Raw genomic sequence first — 18466 nt, 5'->3', positions numbered from 1 at the left:
TCTAAGAACATGCCTACTCAAACACCAACCCAGGCTAAGTGGCAGTCACCATCAAAGACAGGAGCTTAGAACGAGACATAAAGGTTGTGGGATCATTGCTCGAAAGGAACAAATTTGACTAGTCAAGGCTGTGCTTAGTGCTCAATAGCATTGGCCTAGAAAACATGTAATCCCGATCGAACGACTACCACTTCATCGCCACATGTCGACTTATGAACAAAAGAATAGCCAACTCGCTAGTTTAGTAGGTATCTCATTTAATGCCATAATAGTAAAGTAGGTGAGTATGGAACTTTTTGGGCTCGCTGAAGGCCTCTATAAGAAGGTAAGTACCTCTATAACGGGTCGAACAATTGAGTGAGAAAAAGGATAAGACTATAGCCGAGCGCCTGCTGTAATCTTTGAATTTATATATTATGAGCATCACAGTGGATGTACCCTAGTTTTAAGGGGTGAACCACTTAAATCTTGAATCCATTATTTCATAACTTTAAAATCTAGCTCATCAATGGGCTAATTGTTCTAATTTGCTAACCTATAAGTTTTGATCGTTAACACATATACTAAAGGGACGTTGTTGAGCCAATTCTCATTTGTTTCTCCCCTATTCCTGTATTCCTCAATTTACGTCTTCTCTCATTCCAAGTAATTAAACACGCTAAAAATTCCATAAAAGTAACGGGCCTCAAACCCAATTTGCTTCAGGACTTTGAGTCAACAATTTGAATGGGCAGGCCCAAAGGGAGGGAGTGTCCTCCGGGTCCAAAGTCCAAAAGTCCAAAGTCCAAAGGCGCGTCCTTCTAAGAGCTCTGCTGAAAGAAAAGAATTTAGAACTCGAAGACTGGGAGAGATGACGATAGACGACGAGAGCTCCGTCTACGTCGGTGGCCTTCCGTACGACGCCACCGAGGAAACCGTCCGCAGAGTCTTCGAGCTGTACGGAAACGTCATTGCGGTTAAGGTCAGATCCCTCCTCCTCCTCCCTCCATTGGCCGCCATTTTTTTTTCACTTCGTAGGGTTCTTTAGCATTTGGGATTTTCTCCGCCTCATCTGCTTCTTCTTCTTCTTCATTTGCAGATTATCAACGACGCTTCGACGCGCGGAAAATGCTATGGCTTTGTCACTTTCAGGAATCCCCGGTCAGCGATTCTCGCCATCAATGAGATGGATGGGAGGGTAAGTAATTTTTGCTTTCTTCTTCCATTTGATTGAACATGTTTGTAATTAGGGTTTCTGTGATTGGTTTGTTGTCTTATACTATTGAGTGAAATTTTGGTGCTTTTTCTGTTGTGTTATTTGAATTAGACTGTTGATGGAAGAGTGATCAGAGTAAATGAAGTGAGGAGTAGAGGTAGAAGATTGAGTTTTGGGAGAGAGAGGGAGAGTTTCCGGTGGAATGCTGAGAGGGGGAGGAATTGGGATAGGGGTAGATACCATGAGAGGGATTTTGATCGGGAGAGTGACCGGTATAAGGATAGATACAGTGATCGGTCGAGAGAGCATGACCGTGACAGGTCTCTTGAGGATGATGGTGAAGAGAGGGACAGACGGTATGAGAGGGGACACGATTATGATCATGTAAGGAACCATTTTTTGGATAGAGATCATGATCAGGACAGGGATGTGGAAGATAACCAGCAAGGACAGAGCAGGAACCGCGATCAGGGTTGGGAAAGAGATGGAGCTTTGGAGTCTGAACGAGATAGGGAGATGGACAAAACCAAAAGCCATGATAGCATCAGTGACAAGGATAGGGATGACCAGTCAAGGAGATGGAACGGGTAAGATACCCTTCTTATTTCTAATTGTTGGTTTTCATTACAGTATCACGTTATCAAATATCAGTTCAGTAGCAATCATGTTTCTTGGGAGATGATCATGCAAGTTCAATTAAACAGACTTTTATTGCTCCTTTAAGAACTGTACCTTTCTTCACTATGTTTTAGTTGCTTTCCTGCAGTTCAAGTACTGTTGACCGACAAAGTCTGGACCTCATATCTCATCCAAGTGATGATTACAATGTTCAGGCAAGTTCAGCCTTTTTAGCTTTTCTTGCTAAGAGAGTGCCATGCATTTGTAAGTTGTGTCATCTTAACTACAGAGTTTCTTTGATTTCATATGTTCTGTTAAAAACAATAGGTAAAAGAACAGCTTGAGAGATCCATGCAAAGGTTTGAAGAAATAAAAAATGAGGTTTGTCTCCCCATAAGAATTTACCCTTATTTGTTCGATTATTCACAAATACCTAAGGCGGCATGCAGTAGTCTTTTAGATGTCAATACGCAAGAAGCATATTTTCTGGTTGTTCAGCGTACTTTCAAATGCATCAAGTCTTGTACTGCCATTTAGGAGAGTAAGTTTTATTGCATGATGTCAGACTATTCAGATGGAGGAGAGCTTAGAGGAGAAAGAGAAACTTGTTTTGGATTTACAGAAGAAATCTAAGGTACCTTTTCTTATTGGTTAAGGGTCATTTTTTATCTCATGCAGTCTTTGACTTTAATCTGAATGTTATTTTACTGCAAGTCTTTTGGTTTTACATGCTAAACTTGGTGCATGTCATACTGAGAATCTGTTTATGCAGAAATTGGAGGATGCCTTGATAAATGCAAAGAAGAACTCTTCACACCAGAAGTTGAAGCTAACCAAGGTATTTTCAATCTCTAGGATTTGTTGTTAGTAAACTCTGCTTGACAAATGGACATCAGGTGGAGCTAATGCATGTTGTTTAAATTATTTGCAGCTACATAAATCCTTTATGCAAGTAAAAGATTACACTGAAAGACTTAAAATCTGTGAACACGAACTTCAGGTTGGTGTTTTCGTTCCTCTGAAACTTGTACAGTTGTAATTTTGTAAAGGAAAACAATGCTGATGCGTTTCCTTTTTATTAATGTGTATAAACACATAAAGAAATGAACCATTTGAAAAATTTGCAAATGAGAAAGAACAGTTTTCTTCATCCTTAAATTGAAGTCAAATTAGTTTGCATTTGTCTGTCTTTCTTGTGGATATAATTTGATCATTTCTGCCATAACAAAGTTATCCAATTTCATTGGAGGTGGCACATTAACGCTTTCGTCAAATCAAACCCCTAAGTTTGGTCTTCTTAAGATCTTCATACCCTCGTTTTCCCTCAAAAGTCTATTCTAGCATATGTACCAAGTGCAAAACTTCTTACATTCTGCACTGTTAGATTGTGGTGGGGTAAATGTTGCGAGAGAAATTAACATTAAACCATTTTGCTTGCAGTCGCTCGTCGATACAGAATTATTGGAACATGATAGTGATGATGTTGGCTTAGGGGATGAAATCTTGACAATTGGTGATGCATGATGTACATCGTGTTGAAATCTGGAAGAAGAGTAACATGTAACAAAGTATATTTATTGCCCCCTTTTTTGGGTGGGAGATTATGAAGCATCTGTAGATATTTACTTGAAAGTAAGTAGAGATTCAGCTGATTGTATCTGAGACATATATCCTACATCATGTTTCCCGATTAAGCTGGTGGTTTGTCTCGTGTTGGTACAACACTCTCGTCTTGTGATATGCATTTTCACTTTAACAGTTTAACTCATTGCTTCTTCATTCCTAAGAAGTAGAATTCTTTTGGGTTAGAATTGCATGTGTGTAATTCAGGACAGGGTCTTATCTGCTGATATTTATCTAGCTCCACGAAAGCGGTTCGTTATCGAATTTTTGTTGGGGTGTCGAATATACATCTTTTATCGCCGAAGATGGAAAGATTGTGCAAATGGTAAAATGTAGTAACCTTCTTCCTCAGAACTGCATAAAGCAAGGTAACAGAAAGAAAAAGAGTGAGGCATAAAGTGGCTGTTGTGTGTTTTTGTGAATGCCTTTGAGAGATCATCAGGGTGGAAAGAAGTCTGAGTCAGGCAGTAAAACACACACGCGCACTTTCGGTGCTTCCTCTTTTTAGTTTCTTTCTGGGTGACAACACCACAACACATGGTTTAAGTGAGTGCAACCAACAAGTTTCCTACATGGCCCATATATTTTTTATTGCGTTACGTTTTGAACCCCAAGTATTTTTAAAATGTGCGAATCTGTCTTTCACAGTTAAATTTGTCGATTTTTCTATCAGTAAAACTGTAAAAGTGAGAAAAAATGTGACAATATAATGATTGGGGGGAATTTTTTTTTTTTAAATTATGTGGAGAACGAACAAAAACGAGATGCGTCGGCGAGTACACAGTCGTAATCGTTGTCGTCTTGCTTGCTGGAACAGTGACAGTCGTTGTCCGATGCTGCCACGTGTCAGGCGAGTTTAGTCGAAGAAGGTGAGGTGACGAAATGTACCTTTTTTAAAATTATTAAATCCAGGACCTCCTTGTCCTCTATAATTCATGTGTACGAATATTTAAAAAATTTGAATGGAGATGGATGTGAATTATTCCTTCAAATAGAATCCAATCTACAAAAGAAAAAGGAAAAGGGGAAAATAAAACACTCAGTTTTCCCGTTCTTTTTACCCCTTTCTACTGTCTAACTTGAGAGATTTTTTGTATGTTCAAAACATAGGGTTGTGCTTTACCTATCATTATACAAATAAACCTGTAATAACATGTAATATATGATTCCATGTTCCGTCACATTGAAAAACTTCTCCTCTAATCCTAACCCGATGGGCACATTTCACATCATAAATAATGGACAAATATTAGATTAAACATGATTAGCCCATAGAACATACATATGGGTAGCTCTAATCTTTCTCCTATTTATCCTATGAAAATTAATCATCAAAAGGTCAGAACTTGAGCGTGATCTGACTTCCGTTACTGTCCCCGCCGTCTTCCGATCTCCTCGCAGCCAACCCTCCTCCGTTTCTCTGATCTCCGCCGTTCATGTGAACATGATCACCGCTCTCAGTACCCTTCCAGCTGCTGCTATCCGACTTGCCTTCTTCGATACTCCCTGACCTGTCCCCGGCTCCTCGGCCATCAGACTCGGGGGAGCTCTGGGTGTGGGAGGCGGTCGACGTCCTGTACATGTGGAGCTGGTGTTGGAGAGTGTGGTGGTGCAGCTGCTGCTGCTGCATGGCGCAGAAATCTTGTGGCATTGGGGTGGCGCAATAGTGCGTTGGTGCATGGGAGCCCGGGTGCGGGCTGTAAAGAGCCGTGGGACCGTTGTGGGCTGCAGTGGCGTACTCCTGCGGCACCCAGATGCCGCCTAGGACTACCAGCTGTGGCGCTGGTCCTCCGCCTGCTTGGGGGCTTGGGCTTGGTCGTCTCGTGTGGAGCCTGTACTTCTGTAATTTTCACAATAATATAACAAAATTAACAATTAAGAAAGAGAAAAGAGAAAGAAAAAAAAAAAAAAAGGATATGTTTAAAATATGAGTATTTTGCGGATTTCTTTCTGCACTAGTACTTCACAGTCGATTTCTCCTTAATTAAAACTTTTATTTAAATTAAGTTTTCTTGCTGAACTATTATAAATGGCCAATTTTGCCTCTACAGTCATGTTTATGCGCTTCCCATCTAATTTTTATTTAGAAAAGTCACCATTTTTTAAAGAAAAACAAACATCATCATTAAGTGTTATTTTTTTCTTCTAATTATAATAATTTGTTACTTTTTATTTCTTGAGATTTATAACAAAAAGTTATATGAAATGTCATAAAATATGACTGAAGGGGGGAAACTGGTTGTTTGTAATAGTTCATAGCAAAATTTGCCTAAATAAAATAAAAAAATCAACGACGTAATACAAGTTCAGGAAAACAATCGACAATATACTTGTAAATAGGACAAAGGGAGCAAAGGGTAGGCATAGGTTTTTCGTGCCGGCATCTTTGCCTGCATGGATCAGAAAAAGAGCAAGCCATGGACCCATATATATTGTACCTGCAAATGGCTTTTAACTTCATCATTGGTCAAACCGTCAACCTTCATCAGCTCTCTGATCTGTTTCGGGGTCGCCACTGCAAATTTGACCATAACAAACAAAACATATGTAAATAAGATTGAAATTGACCAGAAATCACAACAAATAGTAATAGCAATAAAAAACAAACAAAAATTAATCATCGTAACAAATAAATAACGATTGAGAGCTATTAATTAGGAGGTAGCAAGGGTTAGGTTACCTTGAGAACCACCAAGCATTTGAAGGGCATTGACGAATCTGCGGTGTAAGTCCGGAGACCAACACCTCCTTGCCTTTCTATGGGTTTGAGCGGCGGCCGCGGCTGTAGTTGTTCGTCCATTTTGTCCCTCCGAGTTATTATTAATTCCACCAGCTCCTAATAATTTACCTTGTTCATTACAGTTCCCAGCAGCTGATGATGAATTATTATTTCCATTCTCATGATGGTCCTCCAAGATAATCTCTGCCTTGTTCTCCGGAGAGGCAAGAGCTAGTTCCGGAAGAGGCCGCAAAGTAGGGCTGCGGTCTTTGGAAAACGGAAGGAATGCTCCTCCACCGTAGGACCTAGGTTGCTTGGTGTCTAACCCTAGCTTGGGGCTGACGCTGAAGCCGATATCGGCTTCTTTCGGGCCAGATGTTATAGTTGATTGAGTTTTGGACGTTGCACTAGGATTATGATCAGTTGCTTGACTCCAGAGTTGGGCGGAGGTCATCCAGTTTGCCTTATCAGAAGTAGGGTTGGTAGGTTTTTCTGAGCCTTCAGAGGTTGAATGTTTAAGGGGTATGAATTCTTCAAGCACTGGCCTGGTTTGGCCTTGGATATTGTTTGTTCTGTACGCCTGTAGCTGCTGCCTTGAAGCCTCCACAGCTTTAAAAAGAAAAAGAAAATTATTATTTTCCGAATTGTGGTTGCTTTAGTTCTTTAGAAAATATGTTGGATATTCATATGTATGTGAGTGGCTACTTTGAGATAGCTCTCCCTTCTATAAATAAAAAGGGATAAAGAAAAAGGGTCGGGAATGGGAGCTGGACCTAATAAATTAATTAAAATTTGAAGGAAGTTAGAAGAACATGAATCTTGAGACCTAGTACGAAGGTGGAAAGCTATCTAGGTGCATGCATACCAGTGGTGAGGAGTTGCATAGAAAGAGGGAGTTCGCGCTTGAAAGCGTCGATCTTGAGACGTTCTTCTTCGAGGCGGGAGAGGAATTCTTCAAGCTTCTGAGTCTGAGGCTGGTCGTGGAGGTGAGACGCCTGCAGATCCCCAAAGGATTTGAGGAGCATGGAGTAACTGATCAGCTCTGAAGGCGACGATGCCATTTGACTTGAATATTGTAACTTTCTCAGAAAACTCACTACTGTTTTTATAAGAAAATGTCGATGCTCAAGCAAAAACAAGAACAGGGTTATGAGGGAACAAACAAGAGCAAAAGAAGGTCTATGGCTCTTTCTAGGAAACTCTAGATAGGATGGAGAAGTTTTTCAAAACAAGGTTAGAGAGAGAGAGAGATATATATAGAGATAAAGTGAGGGGGTGTTGGTTTCTGAAAACAAGGAGGATCGAGGTGGGATCGTCTTCTTTATAGGGTGAGTTCAAGGGAATAAAGTGCTTTTTGCTGGAAGAGATTTAAGAGAGACAAGAGAGAGAGAGGAAGAGAAAATAAAGCAAAGAGGGGATAAAGAGGGATGGTAACTTCTTGCAAAGAACAAAGGCAAATGAACAAAAGCTAAAAATGAGTATGCTCTCTCTCTACTGGTCTTTGGCTGGAGAAATTTTTTAGTGTGACGGTCACACGTGGTGGTACACCACGTGTTTTTATATAAATAGTAGGTTATATGTGTTAAAAGGTTAATAACTTAAAAAATAAAAATTTTCACCACTTGCATAAAAACACATGATGTATCATTTGTATTCACATCACAACTAAAAATTCCTCCTTTGCTGTGGGTGTTGGAGAAGGAATCAAGGTGTCTAACAGAAGAGGGTCATGTGCCAAGAGCCTTTGCTTGGACTTGATACTCTCTCTCTCTCTCTCCAAGTCTGTCCGTCTAGACTGTACGATTTCAAATTCACCAAAATAAAAGTTGATTCTTCTTACTACTACTGCTCTAACTTTTTTTTTTCTCCCTTTCTCTTTTTAGTAATTATTTCCCTTACTTTTCTTTGGTCCTTGGAATCGTACTCTGCTATGAACTTCTTATTCTCTACTCAACCAAAATTAAGATATATGTATTAATATTCAAGCTATCCTATAAAAATTAGTTCTTGTTTCCATTCATGTCCTCTACTTCACCTAGTTTTGTTTTAGTCTAACATATGTGCATACACACATTGCCCGTGATATTTGACATGATGACCATGGAATGGAATGGTTCAAAACTAGGTACTGCAAATTGAAGAATTGCCTCACAGTAATTAGGATTTACAAAATTAAAATCCGTTGAATCCTCAAATTCTAATGACTACACACTATTAGAACGTGAACATTTAACCTAAAATCAATAAATAACTTGAGAGAGGTCAAAATATTTGAACTAGTAAGGCAACAAATTTATTTTCAATATGGGACAACTCTTAAAATACACAAACAGAATTGACAAAATCAACCTCTTAAATAAATCAACCTTAAACAGATCAACCACTATTTGGAGAAAGTTTATCTTATACACCGTTGTTAGAAATATGATGAAAACACATATAGTTAGCAAACGTTAAATAAAATAACCTATCAAATCCACAAATTAAAGGGTCAAAGAGAATGTAGGATGTATTCCATGGTTGTCATGTACGTGTATCACATCTAAAGTCTAGCCAGGGAAAAGCTCTCACACCATACCAAAGTCCAAAGCAGCAGCAGATTGCAGATATTGGACACGTGTACGGCCAAGTAGTACGTATTCGAGACAGAGGGTACCCTTACCAAAGTATTCTATCATTTACATATAATTCTATGTATTCATGATTCTATGATGATTAAATATTAAAAAAAAAACACCCTTGGGAGAGGAGCTAGCATATACTATATATCATCCACATCCATGATCCATATATATTAATTTTTAACCAACGAAATGGAATATGAGCTAGAAAGAATCGAAAGAGGAAGAAAAAGAGGACATATTCAAACTGGATAATTAGCCACAATATTCCAAGCACCATGCTGCAATTGCATGAAACCTTCTTTTTGGTTTCAAAAGTTGCATAAGTGCTGTGCAATTGAGTGTATTCAGAGATAGGAAGGGGAATATCTAATAAAAAGATGAAACATTCATGTTAAAAGAACATAATATTTTGCCTCTAAGGAAAAGGAATATCTTCGTTCCAATTCTACGACTCTAAATTGAGGGAACAAAACCCGCAAAGCTTAAAGGGAATAGGAAAACCATTACCACCCCAAAAAAGAATAATAAAGGAGCCTAAGAGATGGGAATCTTCTTCTGCTACTCACTTTAATGAAGTGGGTTGGAAGGTAAGAAGATTCTTTATTAAAATTAGGGGAATTTTCCTAGGGTTCTGAACCTCCATAACAATTAATCTCGATTCACCTTTGAATGAAATGAATTTATATATTTGAAATATATTTGTACCAAAAGAAATATATTTGAGGGTACATTTTTGTTCACTATCCTCAAGTGGGTAGTGCTCACACCACCCTATTTGTTACTATTGGATGAGTTCAAATTTTGAAATTTGTGTCTATCTGCTACACAAATAGAATGGTGAGCAAAAATATTCCTTATGTTTGAGGGCTGTAGCAAAAAAATCAAACAGTTTGTGGATAAGATCTAGAAGTACCCACTTCGATATATAGCTTGTTAGTTTGACACAGGCAATTACATGAATGGACATGTAATGACTCAGATTACCTAGCTAGTTATCTTAATACTCAATTAGAGAAATTCTACAGTACTTCATAGAGTATTGTATCCTCACCATAATGTGTATTATATTTTAATCCTTAAATAAGACGAGGATGATCGAAAAATTGTCGATCACTCAACTACTGAATGGATTACAACTTGTGAAAAGGGAATTTAACTTTTTAAGTAGGAGTGGAAAACGGAGAGATACCACTAAACCCTCAAGATTAATGCATAATACAAAGAGTTAAAGATATTCACGATGATGCATACCAATAAAGAATTACATACTGATTGAGTCTCTCCACCTCTCAGGTCACAACAAGCTTTTAGTATTGATACTGCAGTATAATGCATGCGCTTTCTAGGCTTTCTTCAATCCATCATATGAACTTTGTACACTATTTAATTAGCTTTTTGTTATAAATAATCTGGTTGCTGCATGGCTTGGCATGCAACTAAAAAAATGAAAAACGGTCGGTCCAAATGCAGGTCCATGAATTATCAGGGAAAGACCTAAGCTAGCAGTAAGAGAGACAGATACCTTTTCTACTAGAAAATGATCAAAGTCGCAGAGAGAGGGAGAGGACTTAATAGCATTGCATCGAATTCTCTTTTATCTGTTCCAAAGAGAAAGATAGATAGAGAGGTGCAAATAATGATGGTTGGTCGCTTTCTGAAATCAGTCTTCTCGTACAAGCCTCCAACCCTAACCTTTTCTGCAGATTCTCTCTCTGTCTCTCTCTTAATTTCTTTGTTTTGTTTTTGTTTAGGGTTTTCCAAAGGAAAGCAAATAAAAGCAAAGGAAAAGAAGGAAAACAAAAGTAAAGAAAGAGATTCTCCTGGTGACAACTGTCATGATATTCCCCCATATCGTCCCCTCTGAATATCCCTTTTGTCTGGCGCAAAAATAAAGGAATATTCATTCTCTTTTACTTTCCGGTTTTACGATTAAAATTGCATTGCCTTCGGAGAAGAAGTTAGAAATTTTTTTAGTGGGGTAACCTAAAAATTAATTAAGAAAACCTTATTATAATATGACTTATCACCAATATGAAAATAAGAATAAATTCAAATAATAATTTATTACAATTTCATTGTTACAATAATTTCAGTGTAGTAGTGAAAAGTAGCAAAATGATAAAAAAAATATTAATACATAATTATGCAAAAGTGAGGTTTTTCCGTTTGAATGATAGAATAATAGCACTTTTGCTCATATAATATTTGATATGGAGTATACATAATATGAAAGTATGTTGGATACTAGGTACATATATTTTCTTCAAAAATAACGTGTGTGTATTATATAATTAGAGTTTACAACTTAACAAACAAATCACTTGATTGATAACATATGCTCTCAGTGAGCCTTCACTGGCTTCGTTCTTGATTGCCTTCAAATTAGAAGAATTAAAATTGTGTTATGAATAGAAACCGAGGTGGGAAGGCTCTGCCCCAATTGGCCATGAACAGAAACCGAGGTGGGAAGGCTCTGCCCCAATTGGCCCTTTGCTGAAATTCATGTAATGCTTTAGGCTTTCGTAGTCTCTGTTGTAAGTTCTCTGCGTACCCTACAGGCTACAGCAACTTGTAGCTTGAAATTGATTGATATTTTGGGTTGAAGTTAGATTAATGTGACCATCAATCAAACGAGTGGTTCATCTTTTAAGCATATAATAATATATAATTAACATCATTAAAATTATATTTCATTACAAGAAAGAATTCTCTCTTTCAAACAGTCCCTTAATTATACGGTTAGAAAGGTGCGGGCCGGGGCAACGTTTTCTCTATGCATGCATGCATGCCCTAATTCAATTATAAGAGAAAATTTTCAATGTGCTGAAAACACGGTTTGTACATCAAATATTATAATATAAGTGGTTAGATACTTGAATAAATTTTTTTTAACTATTTGTATTATGACACTTGATATACCAAGTCGTATTTCCGAAACATTGAAAAATTTCTCCAACTATAGATAATATATGGTTGCCACCGGTTTTTTAATGGGTTTCACATGGGCAAAAAGGTGTGATACCACAAATAGCCTATCTTATATTTTTCGCTAGCCTTTGGAAATAAACTTTACAGTGAAAAAACAAAGCCATAGTTAGTAGCTAGTTAAGGACCACTATTTTTTAACAGAAATCCCCACCAACTCCAAGGCTAAACTTTCCCTATGCTCTATGCCATGCATACTTAAAAGCGCTCTCTCAGATGCTGGATGATAATTCAGGTTAAAAAAGTAAATGTTCAAAAAGGTGTTTCTTTGATTCCATTCGTAATTAACTTTTAAATCATCTATGCCAGGAAATGTCATACTACATACCATATTGAACATGACATAATGCTTGTTTAGATAACATATTCAAAGAAGGAATACGAATTATTATACCAGCTAGTTAGGCCTTTCATAATGATGGGACAATCTGAGTTTGATTCTAATTTATGATAAATTATCTAAATACTATCTGAAAGGTGGTATATATATGTCCTATATACGTATATACACACACAGCAAATTATTATACCAGCTCGTTGTAGATATAAAGTCCACCTGATTTAGTATATGCTTTAAAATGCGCCACAAGGAGTCTTCAAGATCAGTACCAGTCTTCAGTATAGTTAAGCTTTGAATAGGAATACGACATTGTCAGATTCTATTCTATTCTATATCCACTAATTGATTATGATCTAAATTTACTTTCAGCGGGAACTACTGATTATACACGTGTGTGTGTCGTCTGAGGCGGATAGGTAGTACCACTTTTTTTTACATAATTTTTGACATATATTTTTGTGGTCCTCTTTGAAATGTATTTCAAAGATCCGAACCGTTATCTTTTAGGTCTTCTCTCAAAGTCATGTCCACCAAAAATCACCCTAATGTGAATCCGAACCCATATAACCATTGGATTAGGGTTTAGGGTTTCTTTGTAGAACCTCTTCGTCGATTTTCCTTGGTATAAATGAATGTTTTAATGGTTTTGAGTTTGTCTAATTTTTTACAAAGATCATCTATGAATGATATTTCAAAAGAAGATGGTTTGAACAATTAAAATACAATACAGAATGGGCCCACAAAAACATGTTTTAAAAATTGTATAAAAAAAAGTGATGTCATGTATCCGGCCTATATATATTTATACATTTATAATGTCAAAGTTGCTGCGACTGGTTTCAAATTAAAGGCCGAAAATATAACAAAAGGGAATATTGAGAAGCTTTAAGAAGCATTATATGAAATATTCTTATTTCCTGTAATTAACTTTGCGGAAAGGCAAATGAAAGCTACATTTACGGGCTGTAAGTTTGTCAATGAGAATCATCAACTAAAAATTGTTGATGAGAAAGACGATTTGTTCTACTAAATTCCCTAATTCACTTCAGATTTATGGATTCCACGCTTTGGCATCAGAATTTCATGTTTTATTGATGATTAATATTGCAATCTAGCTGTTGAGAAGATCATTTGAATTATATTTGGATATATACTTATCTTCAACAAAAGGTTGTGCCCTCTCTCAATCTGTTTTTATAGAGTACTGCTATCCATGCATACATTTTTGCCTCTCACACAACTCTATCAATTTTAGGCCGTTGGATTGAATGAGTTGAAGAAGGTCAATGGATAAAAATAACAAGAATGAGCGAAAAGGTAAAAACAGGTGTGTGAATAGAACTACCTTTTTTTATTGTAAAATGAGAAAGTACTACTTCAAGAACGAGAACTAATTTTTTCCTTAGTCCTTAAAAAGCAAACAGATATAGAAAAGAAGAGAGAAGAAGAGAGTGGCGGATGTAAGCGTAGACATTAGCTAGAGTGGATGTTCTCTTTTTTATGCACTTGAGTTTGAATCCGCATTCTTTCACTTTAGATTAGTTTAAAATAAAATATTTTTTTTGTATAAAAAGTACAACAACAAAAAAAGTATTTAATTTGCAAATTAATTATACTTTTCCAAGCCTTCTTGAGAATTTCCTAGCTAGAAATTAAAACCATCTTGGGATTTAATTGGTCAAAAATGAAATTCTGATTTTTCTTTCTGGAAGACTGGCACTTATCTTTTATTGGAATTTGATGGAATTGGAGTTTTGACCAAAAACATTAAGAACTGAGTGCACATAGAATCTGAATAAGCAAGAGAGTGGAGTATGGAATTAGAATCACTTTGATCGGCCTCTTATGAAAAGATATGAACTACTTAATTAATAATATTCATAAGACGGCACAGTTAGAGTGTTTATGAAGAAACGAATTCGAACAAATATCTTAAATATATATTATGTTGTTGACCTATTATTGTCTTAATCAACAACAGGGATCCTCATTTAAAAAAAAAAAATGAGGTACCCTCTTGACCGTTGGATTGACTTTAATGAAATTATGTGGTTGAGATTAAATCACAGGCCACACAATTTTATTAAAGTCAAATCCAATGGTTAAAAGGGTGTCCCCATTTTTTTAGAAAAATGGGGATCTCTCTTGTTAAAGGATTCCTAATCAACAAAAAGTATTCAATAGATTTTTTTTCAGTTGTTGGGAACACGGTCTGGTACACTTAGTATCATAATACAAGTGGTGAGACATATCTTTTTCTAAGTACCCAATTACTTATATTATAATACTTAGTATACTTAGCCGTGTTTCCAAACACAACAAAAATATTCTCCAATCAAGTCTTCTTCTTAGAGAGAGAGAGAAAAAAAAAAAACAAAAGTCTTCATCATGTAGGTACATGCATCACGACAAGTCGTAAAGTATCTAGTATATGATAAACTAGATACACCCAACATGATCCACCACCAACATTATTGATATTGTCCCGACATCATCGATATAATCTCTTTCTCACTTTGGTCGGTTTCATTGTAAGTTGATTGATCGCTTCAGTTTTTCTTGATGTGCTATGTTGTATTTCGTTTCCAAGAAAATAACATTTTCTATATCACCTCTCCAATAGAGGTAAGACTCATCAATACATGCGGGTCACATATCTGTTAGAGAGATGGTATAAATATGGTACGAAAAAAAAAAATAATAATAAGAGTAGCATTTTTGAAGAAAATCATGATTTTTTATTGTTTCTTTATTAAGTACTTTTAAAATTTAGTAGGGATTTTGGCATGGAAAAAATATATGAAAGGGGCAAAAGGATAAAATGAATGTGCGGAAATTATTTTTTCTTATCGTATATATACCTAAACACATATACGTATTGTAACGTCTAGCCCAAGGCCCCAATACAACAAAACAAGAGTTAACCCTTAGTTCTATGGACCGATGGATCTTCGTGCTTGTAGCCCAGGTTTCAATCTAAGGCCCAAATTGCAACTTCTGACCCAAACAAAATTTATATTGACGACAATACCCTTCCATCTTTCTGTGGCATTAACGGCCAACCATATCCTGCTCCCTTGCTTCCTCTGCTTCAAGCTTTGGCTATGGCTTCTCTCTTCCCAAACACCACAATTCCCAACCCAAATATCTCTCTCCCCAAACACTCTCTTCCCACAGAACCCCACAAAATCTCACAAACCCAATTCACAAAACCCCCAGAAAATGCGAAAAGCAATCAAATTCTGTACCAATCGTACTTTAGTCGCATGTCATCTCTTTGCAAGCAAGGCCAAATTCAACAGGCTGTGGACTTGGTCGCCGAAATGGAGCTCAAAAACCTCCGCATCGGGCCTGAAGTCTACGGCGAGCTCCTCCAGGGGTGCGTCTACGAGCGAGCTCTTCATACGGGTAGGCAAATTCACGCCCAGATTGTCAAGAAAGGTGCCATCTTTGCGATGAATGAGTACATTGAAACCAAGTTAGTGATTTTCTACGCGAAATGCGATAATCCGGAGGCTTCAAATAGTTTGTTTAGGAGGGTGAGGTTGAAAAATGTGTTTTCTTGGGCTGCTGTTATTGGGTTGAATTGCAGGAAGGGTTTTCATGAAGAGGCTTTGCTAGGGTTTAGGGAAATGCAGGAAAATGGGTTGCTGCCGGACAATTTTGTGCTTCCGAATGTGTTGAAGGCTTGTGGTGGTTTGGAGTGGATTCGGATTGGGAAAGTGGTTCATGGGTTGGTGGTGAAGTTAGGTTGTGGTGGGTGTGTGTTTGTTGCTAGTAGTCTTGTGGATATGTATGGAAAATGCGGGGAGGTGGAGGATGCAAGAAAGGTGTTTGATGGTATGCCCGAAAGAAATGCAGTCGCTTGGAATTCGATGATTGTGGGTTATGTACAAAACGGTTTGAATGAGGAAGCTATTGAGGTGTTTTATGAGATGAGGGAGGAGGGGGTTGAGCCCACTCAAGTTACTATATCGAGCTTTCTTTCTGCTTCGGCTAATTTAGGCGCATTGCAAGACGGTAAGCAAGGTCATGCAATTGCCGTGATATGTGGAATAGAAATGACGACCAATTTGGGGAGTTCTCTTATAAACTTTTATTCCAAGGTTGGTTTGATTGAGGATGCGGAATCGGTTTTTAGTAGGCTGCTTGAGAAAGATGTGGTCACATGGAATTTGCTCATATCTGGATATGTGCAAATTGGGGAAGTTGACAAAGCACTGAATATGTGCCGTTTAATGAGACTCGAAAACTTGAGGTTTGACTCTGTGTGTCTTGCAACCTTAATGTCTGCTTTTGCAGATACGCGTAATTTGAAGTTGGGTAAGGAGGGACATTGCTATTGTGTAAGGAACAACCTTGAATCCGACGTGGTTGTTGTGAGTAGCATTGTAGACATGTATGCCAAATGTGAGAAAATCGGTTGTGCAAGACGAGTTTTCAACTCTTCGATAACGAAAGATCTTATTCTGTGGAACACAATGCTGGCTGCTTTTGCAGAATTGGGTCACAGTGGTGAGGCCTTAAATTTGTTCTATCAGATGCAGCTAGAAAGCATGCCGCCAAATGTGATATCATGGAACTCTCTGATTTTAGGGTTTCTGAATGGTGGCCAGGTCAATGAGGCTAAAGATCTGTTTTTGCAAATGCAGTCCCTTGGAGTCCAACCTAACCTGGTCACTTGGACTACCCTGATCTCGGGCCTGGCTAGGAGTGGTTTTGGCTACGAAGCGATTCTAACATTCCAGCGGATGCAAGAAGCTGGAGTTAAACCGAATGTTGTGAGCATTATTGGTGTACTCTTGGCTTGCATAAACTTGGCATCATTACAGATTGGAAGAGCCTTACATGGATATTTGATACGGCATTCACTCTACTTGTCAATTCCAATCGCGACCTCTTTGGTAAATATGTATGCTAAATGTGGCAATAGAGATCAAGCGAAGAGGGTGTTTGATATGATTCCTGACAAGGAGTTACCAATCTACAATGCAATGATTTCCGGTTTTGCATTACACGGTCAAGCTGTGGAAGCTCTTGCACTATATCGGTGCTTAAAAGAAGAAGGTTTGAAACCCGACAACATAACCTTTACCAATGCGCTATACGCATGTAGCCATGCCATGATGGTTAGTGAAGGGTTGGAGCTTTTTGTTGATATGGTGTCCAATCACAATATAAATCCGAGTATAGAGCATTATGGCTGTATGGTTAGTCTTCTTTCGCGGTGTGGAGATCTGGTTGAAGCTTTTAGGCTCATTAGCACGATGCCTTACAAGCCTGATGTGCAGATATTGGGATCATTACTTGCTGCTTGTAGGGAACACAATAAGATCGAACTCGAAGAATATCTATCCAATCAACTACTGAAATTACAGCCAGACAATTCCGGAAACTATGTAGCAATGTCAAATGCATATGCAGCTGCAGGAAAATGGGATGAGGTTAAAAAGGTGAGGCAGTTAATGAAAGAAAGGGGCTTGCGAAAAATTCCCGGATGCAGCTGGATTCAAGTCGGAGAAGAACTTAATGTGTTTGTTGCTGGTGACAAGTCACACCCTGAAACCGAAGAAATCTATACGACATTGGCATTGTTGCGAATGGAAATGTCTTTTCGCTGATGTCTTCCTTCAAACTATACTCGTCCTTTCGAATGCTGCTGCTTTTCCTGGGTGGGTGGGATCTGTAAGTACAAAATACTGAATCTTATGTGCATTTCGTTTGAAAACTATACGGTTTCTGTGACTGATTGTATGCTGTATTTCTTCAACAAACGATAGGAAAACCAGAAAGATAATTTTACAACAGGTCATTATCTATCCACAACAAGCCCAATGTCTCCTAACCTAATATCAAACCGGAGACCACCTCTTATCAAGTAAAGACGGAGGGCCGCTAAACCATCTGATCATTGTCTGCTGTGTTGGCTGTCGCTTTCACATGGGAATTTGAGTGTAGACCTCGAGTCCTTTTCTTTGGCACTGAGAAATACAAAGAACTCAAGAAATGCTTGAACTGTTGAAGCAACGAGACCCACAATTCAATAAAAGGTGTGATGAGCTGGGTGTGATGCTTGCTTTTTACGTAACTATTCTTTAATTATTGGCCAGAAAAAGGCAGGAAACTAATACAACTGAAGAGCAAAGCAGAGAATTGAGCAGTTTAACTTTTTCTAGGGTTTCACTATTTACTTCGTCAAGTACGTGAACATGAGCAAGAACGTGTAGCCCATGACTCAACTGATTAAGTGTATTTGTCGATACATCCGAACTTGTGTACTTGAATTTCCGCTCCCCAAGTGTAATTTTTAGGGGAAGAACATTTGCTTTCTCAGTCACTAGTACGTACCTTGTTTCATGTGG

General features: G+C 37.8%; 3 protein-coding genes across 6 annotated transcripts; 2 read left to right on the top strand and 1 right to left on the bottom strand.

Moving 5' to 3' along the window:
* Positions 1-347: 347 nt before the first annotated feature.
* On the top strand, positions 348-3577 carry LOC137748434 (uncharacterized). Of its 4 annotated transcripts, none has more exons than XM_068488583.2 (9): positions 348-961; positions 1079-1177; positions 1307-1782; positions 1962-2028; positions 2141-2194; positions 2379-2447; positions 2586-2651; positions 2745-2813; positions 3254-3577. In XM_068488583.2, exons 1-9 carry the CDS (start codon positions 851-853, stop codon positions 3335-3337), a joined length of 1095 nt encoding a protein of 364 aa, XP_068344684.2. In that variant the 5' UTR covers positions 348-850; the 3' UTR covers positions 3338-3577. The 4 variants fall into 4 exon arrangements, with proteins under 4 accessions (XP_068344684.2, XP_088546162.1, XP_088546164.1 ...); XM_088690036.1 differs by having other exon boundaries at positions 801-961; positions 2388-2447; XM_088690038.1 differs by lacking the exon at positions 2141-2194 and having other exon boundaries at positions 801-961; positions 2388-2447.
* Positions 3578-4391: 814 nt separating this feature from the next.
* On the bottom strand, positions 4392-7499 carry LOC137749031 (myb family transcription factor EFM). The gene is made up of 4 exons (XM_068489214.2): positions 7021-7499; positions 6117-6764; positions 5875-5951; positions 4392-5276 (listed from the first exon to the last, which is right to left on the bottom strand). The coding sequence occupies exons 1-4, from the start codon at positions 7214-7216 to the stop codon at positions 4776-4778; spliced, it is 1422 nt and encodes a 473-aa protein (XP_068345315.2). The 5' UTR covers positions 7217-7499; the 3' UTR covers positions 4392-4775.
* A 7656-nt stretch (positions 7500-15155) lies between these two features.
* On the top strand, positions 15156-17916 carry CRR21 (Tetratricopeptide repeat (TPR)-like superfamily protein). Its single transcript, XM_068488898.2, has one exon. It carries the CDS (start codon positions 15209-15211, stop codon positions 17723-17725), a length of 2517 nt encoding a protein of 838 aa, XP_068344999.2. The 5' UTR covers positions 15156-15208; the 3' UTR covers positions 17726-17916.
* The last annotated feature ends 550 nt before the right edge of the window (positions 17917-18466 follow it).

Source organism: Pyrus communis, chromosome 2, assembly GCF_041283825.1.
Source record: "Pyrus communis isolate YQ-2024b chromosome 2, ASM4128382v1, whole genome shotgun sequence".
Lineage (NCBI taxonomy): Eukaryota > Viridiplantae > Streptophyta > Magnoliopsida > Rosales > Rosaceae > Pyrus > Pyrus communis.
The sequence above is the reverse complement of the archived record's forward strand: the minus strand, read 5'-3'. Positions and strand labels throughout refer to the sequence as shown.

Bases quoted from the DNA above. Each gene is read 5' to 3' on its own strand.
- LOC137748434 (XM_068488583.2), top strand. From the start codon at position 851: ATGACGATAGACGACGAGAGCTCCGTCTACGTCGGTGGCCTTCCGTAC. The intron at 2,652-2,744 runs GTATTTTCAATC...AATTATTTGCAG, and splicing joins AGAAGTTGAAGCTAACCAAG to CTACATAAATCCTTTATGCA. The intron at 2,814-3,253 runs GTTGGTGTTTTC...TTTTGCTTGCAG, and splicing joins TCTGTGAACACGAACTTCAG to TCGCTCGTCGATACAGAATT.
- LOC137749031 (XM_068489214.2), bottom strand. From the start codon at position 7,216: ATGGCATCGTCGCCTTCAGAGCTGATCAGTTACTCCATGCTCCTCAAA. The intron at 5,952-6,116 runs GTAACCTAACCC...TCAAATTTGCAG, and splicing joins AATGCTTGGTGGTTCTCAAG to TGGCGACCCCGAAACAGATC. The intron at 5,277-5,874 runs GTACAATATATA...TGAAAATTACAG, and splicing joins AAGTTAAAAGCCATTTGCAG to AAGTACAGGCTCCACACGAG.
- CRR21 (XM_068488898.2), top strand. From the start codon at position 15,209: ATGGCTTCTCTCTTCCCAAACACCACAATTCCCAACCCAAATATCTCT.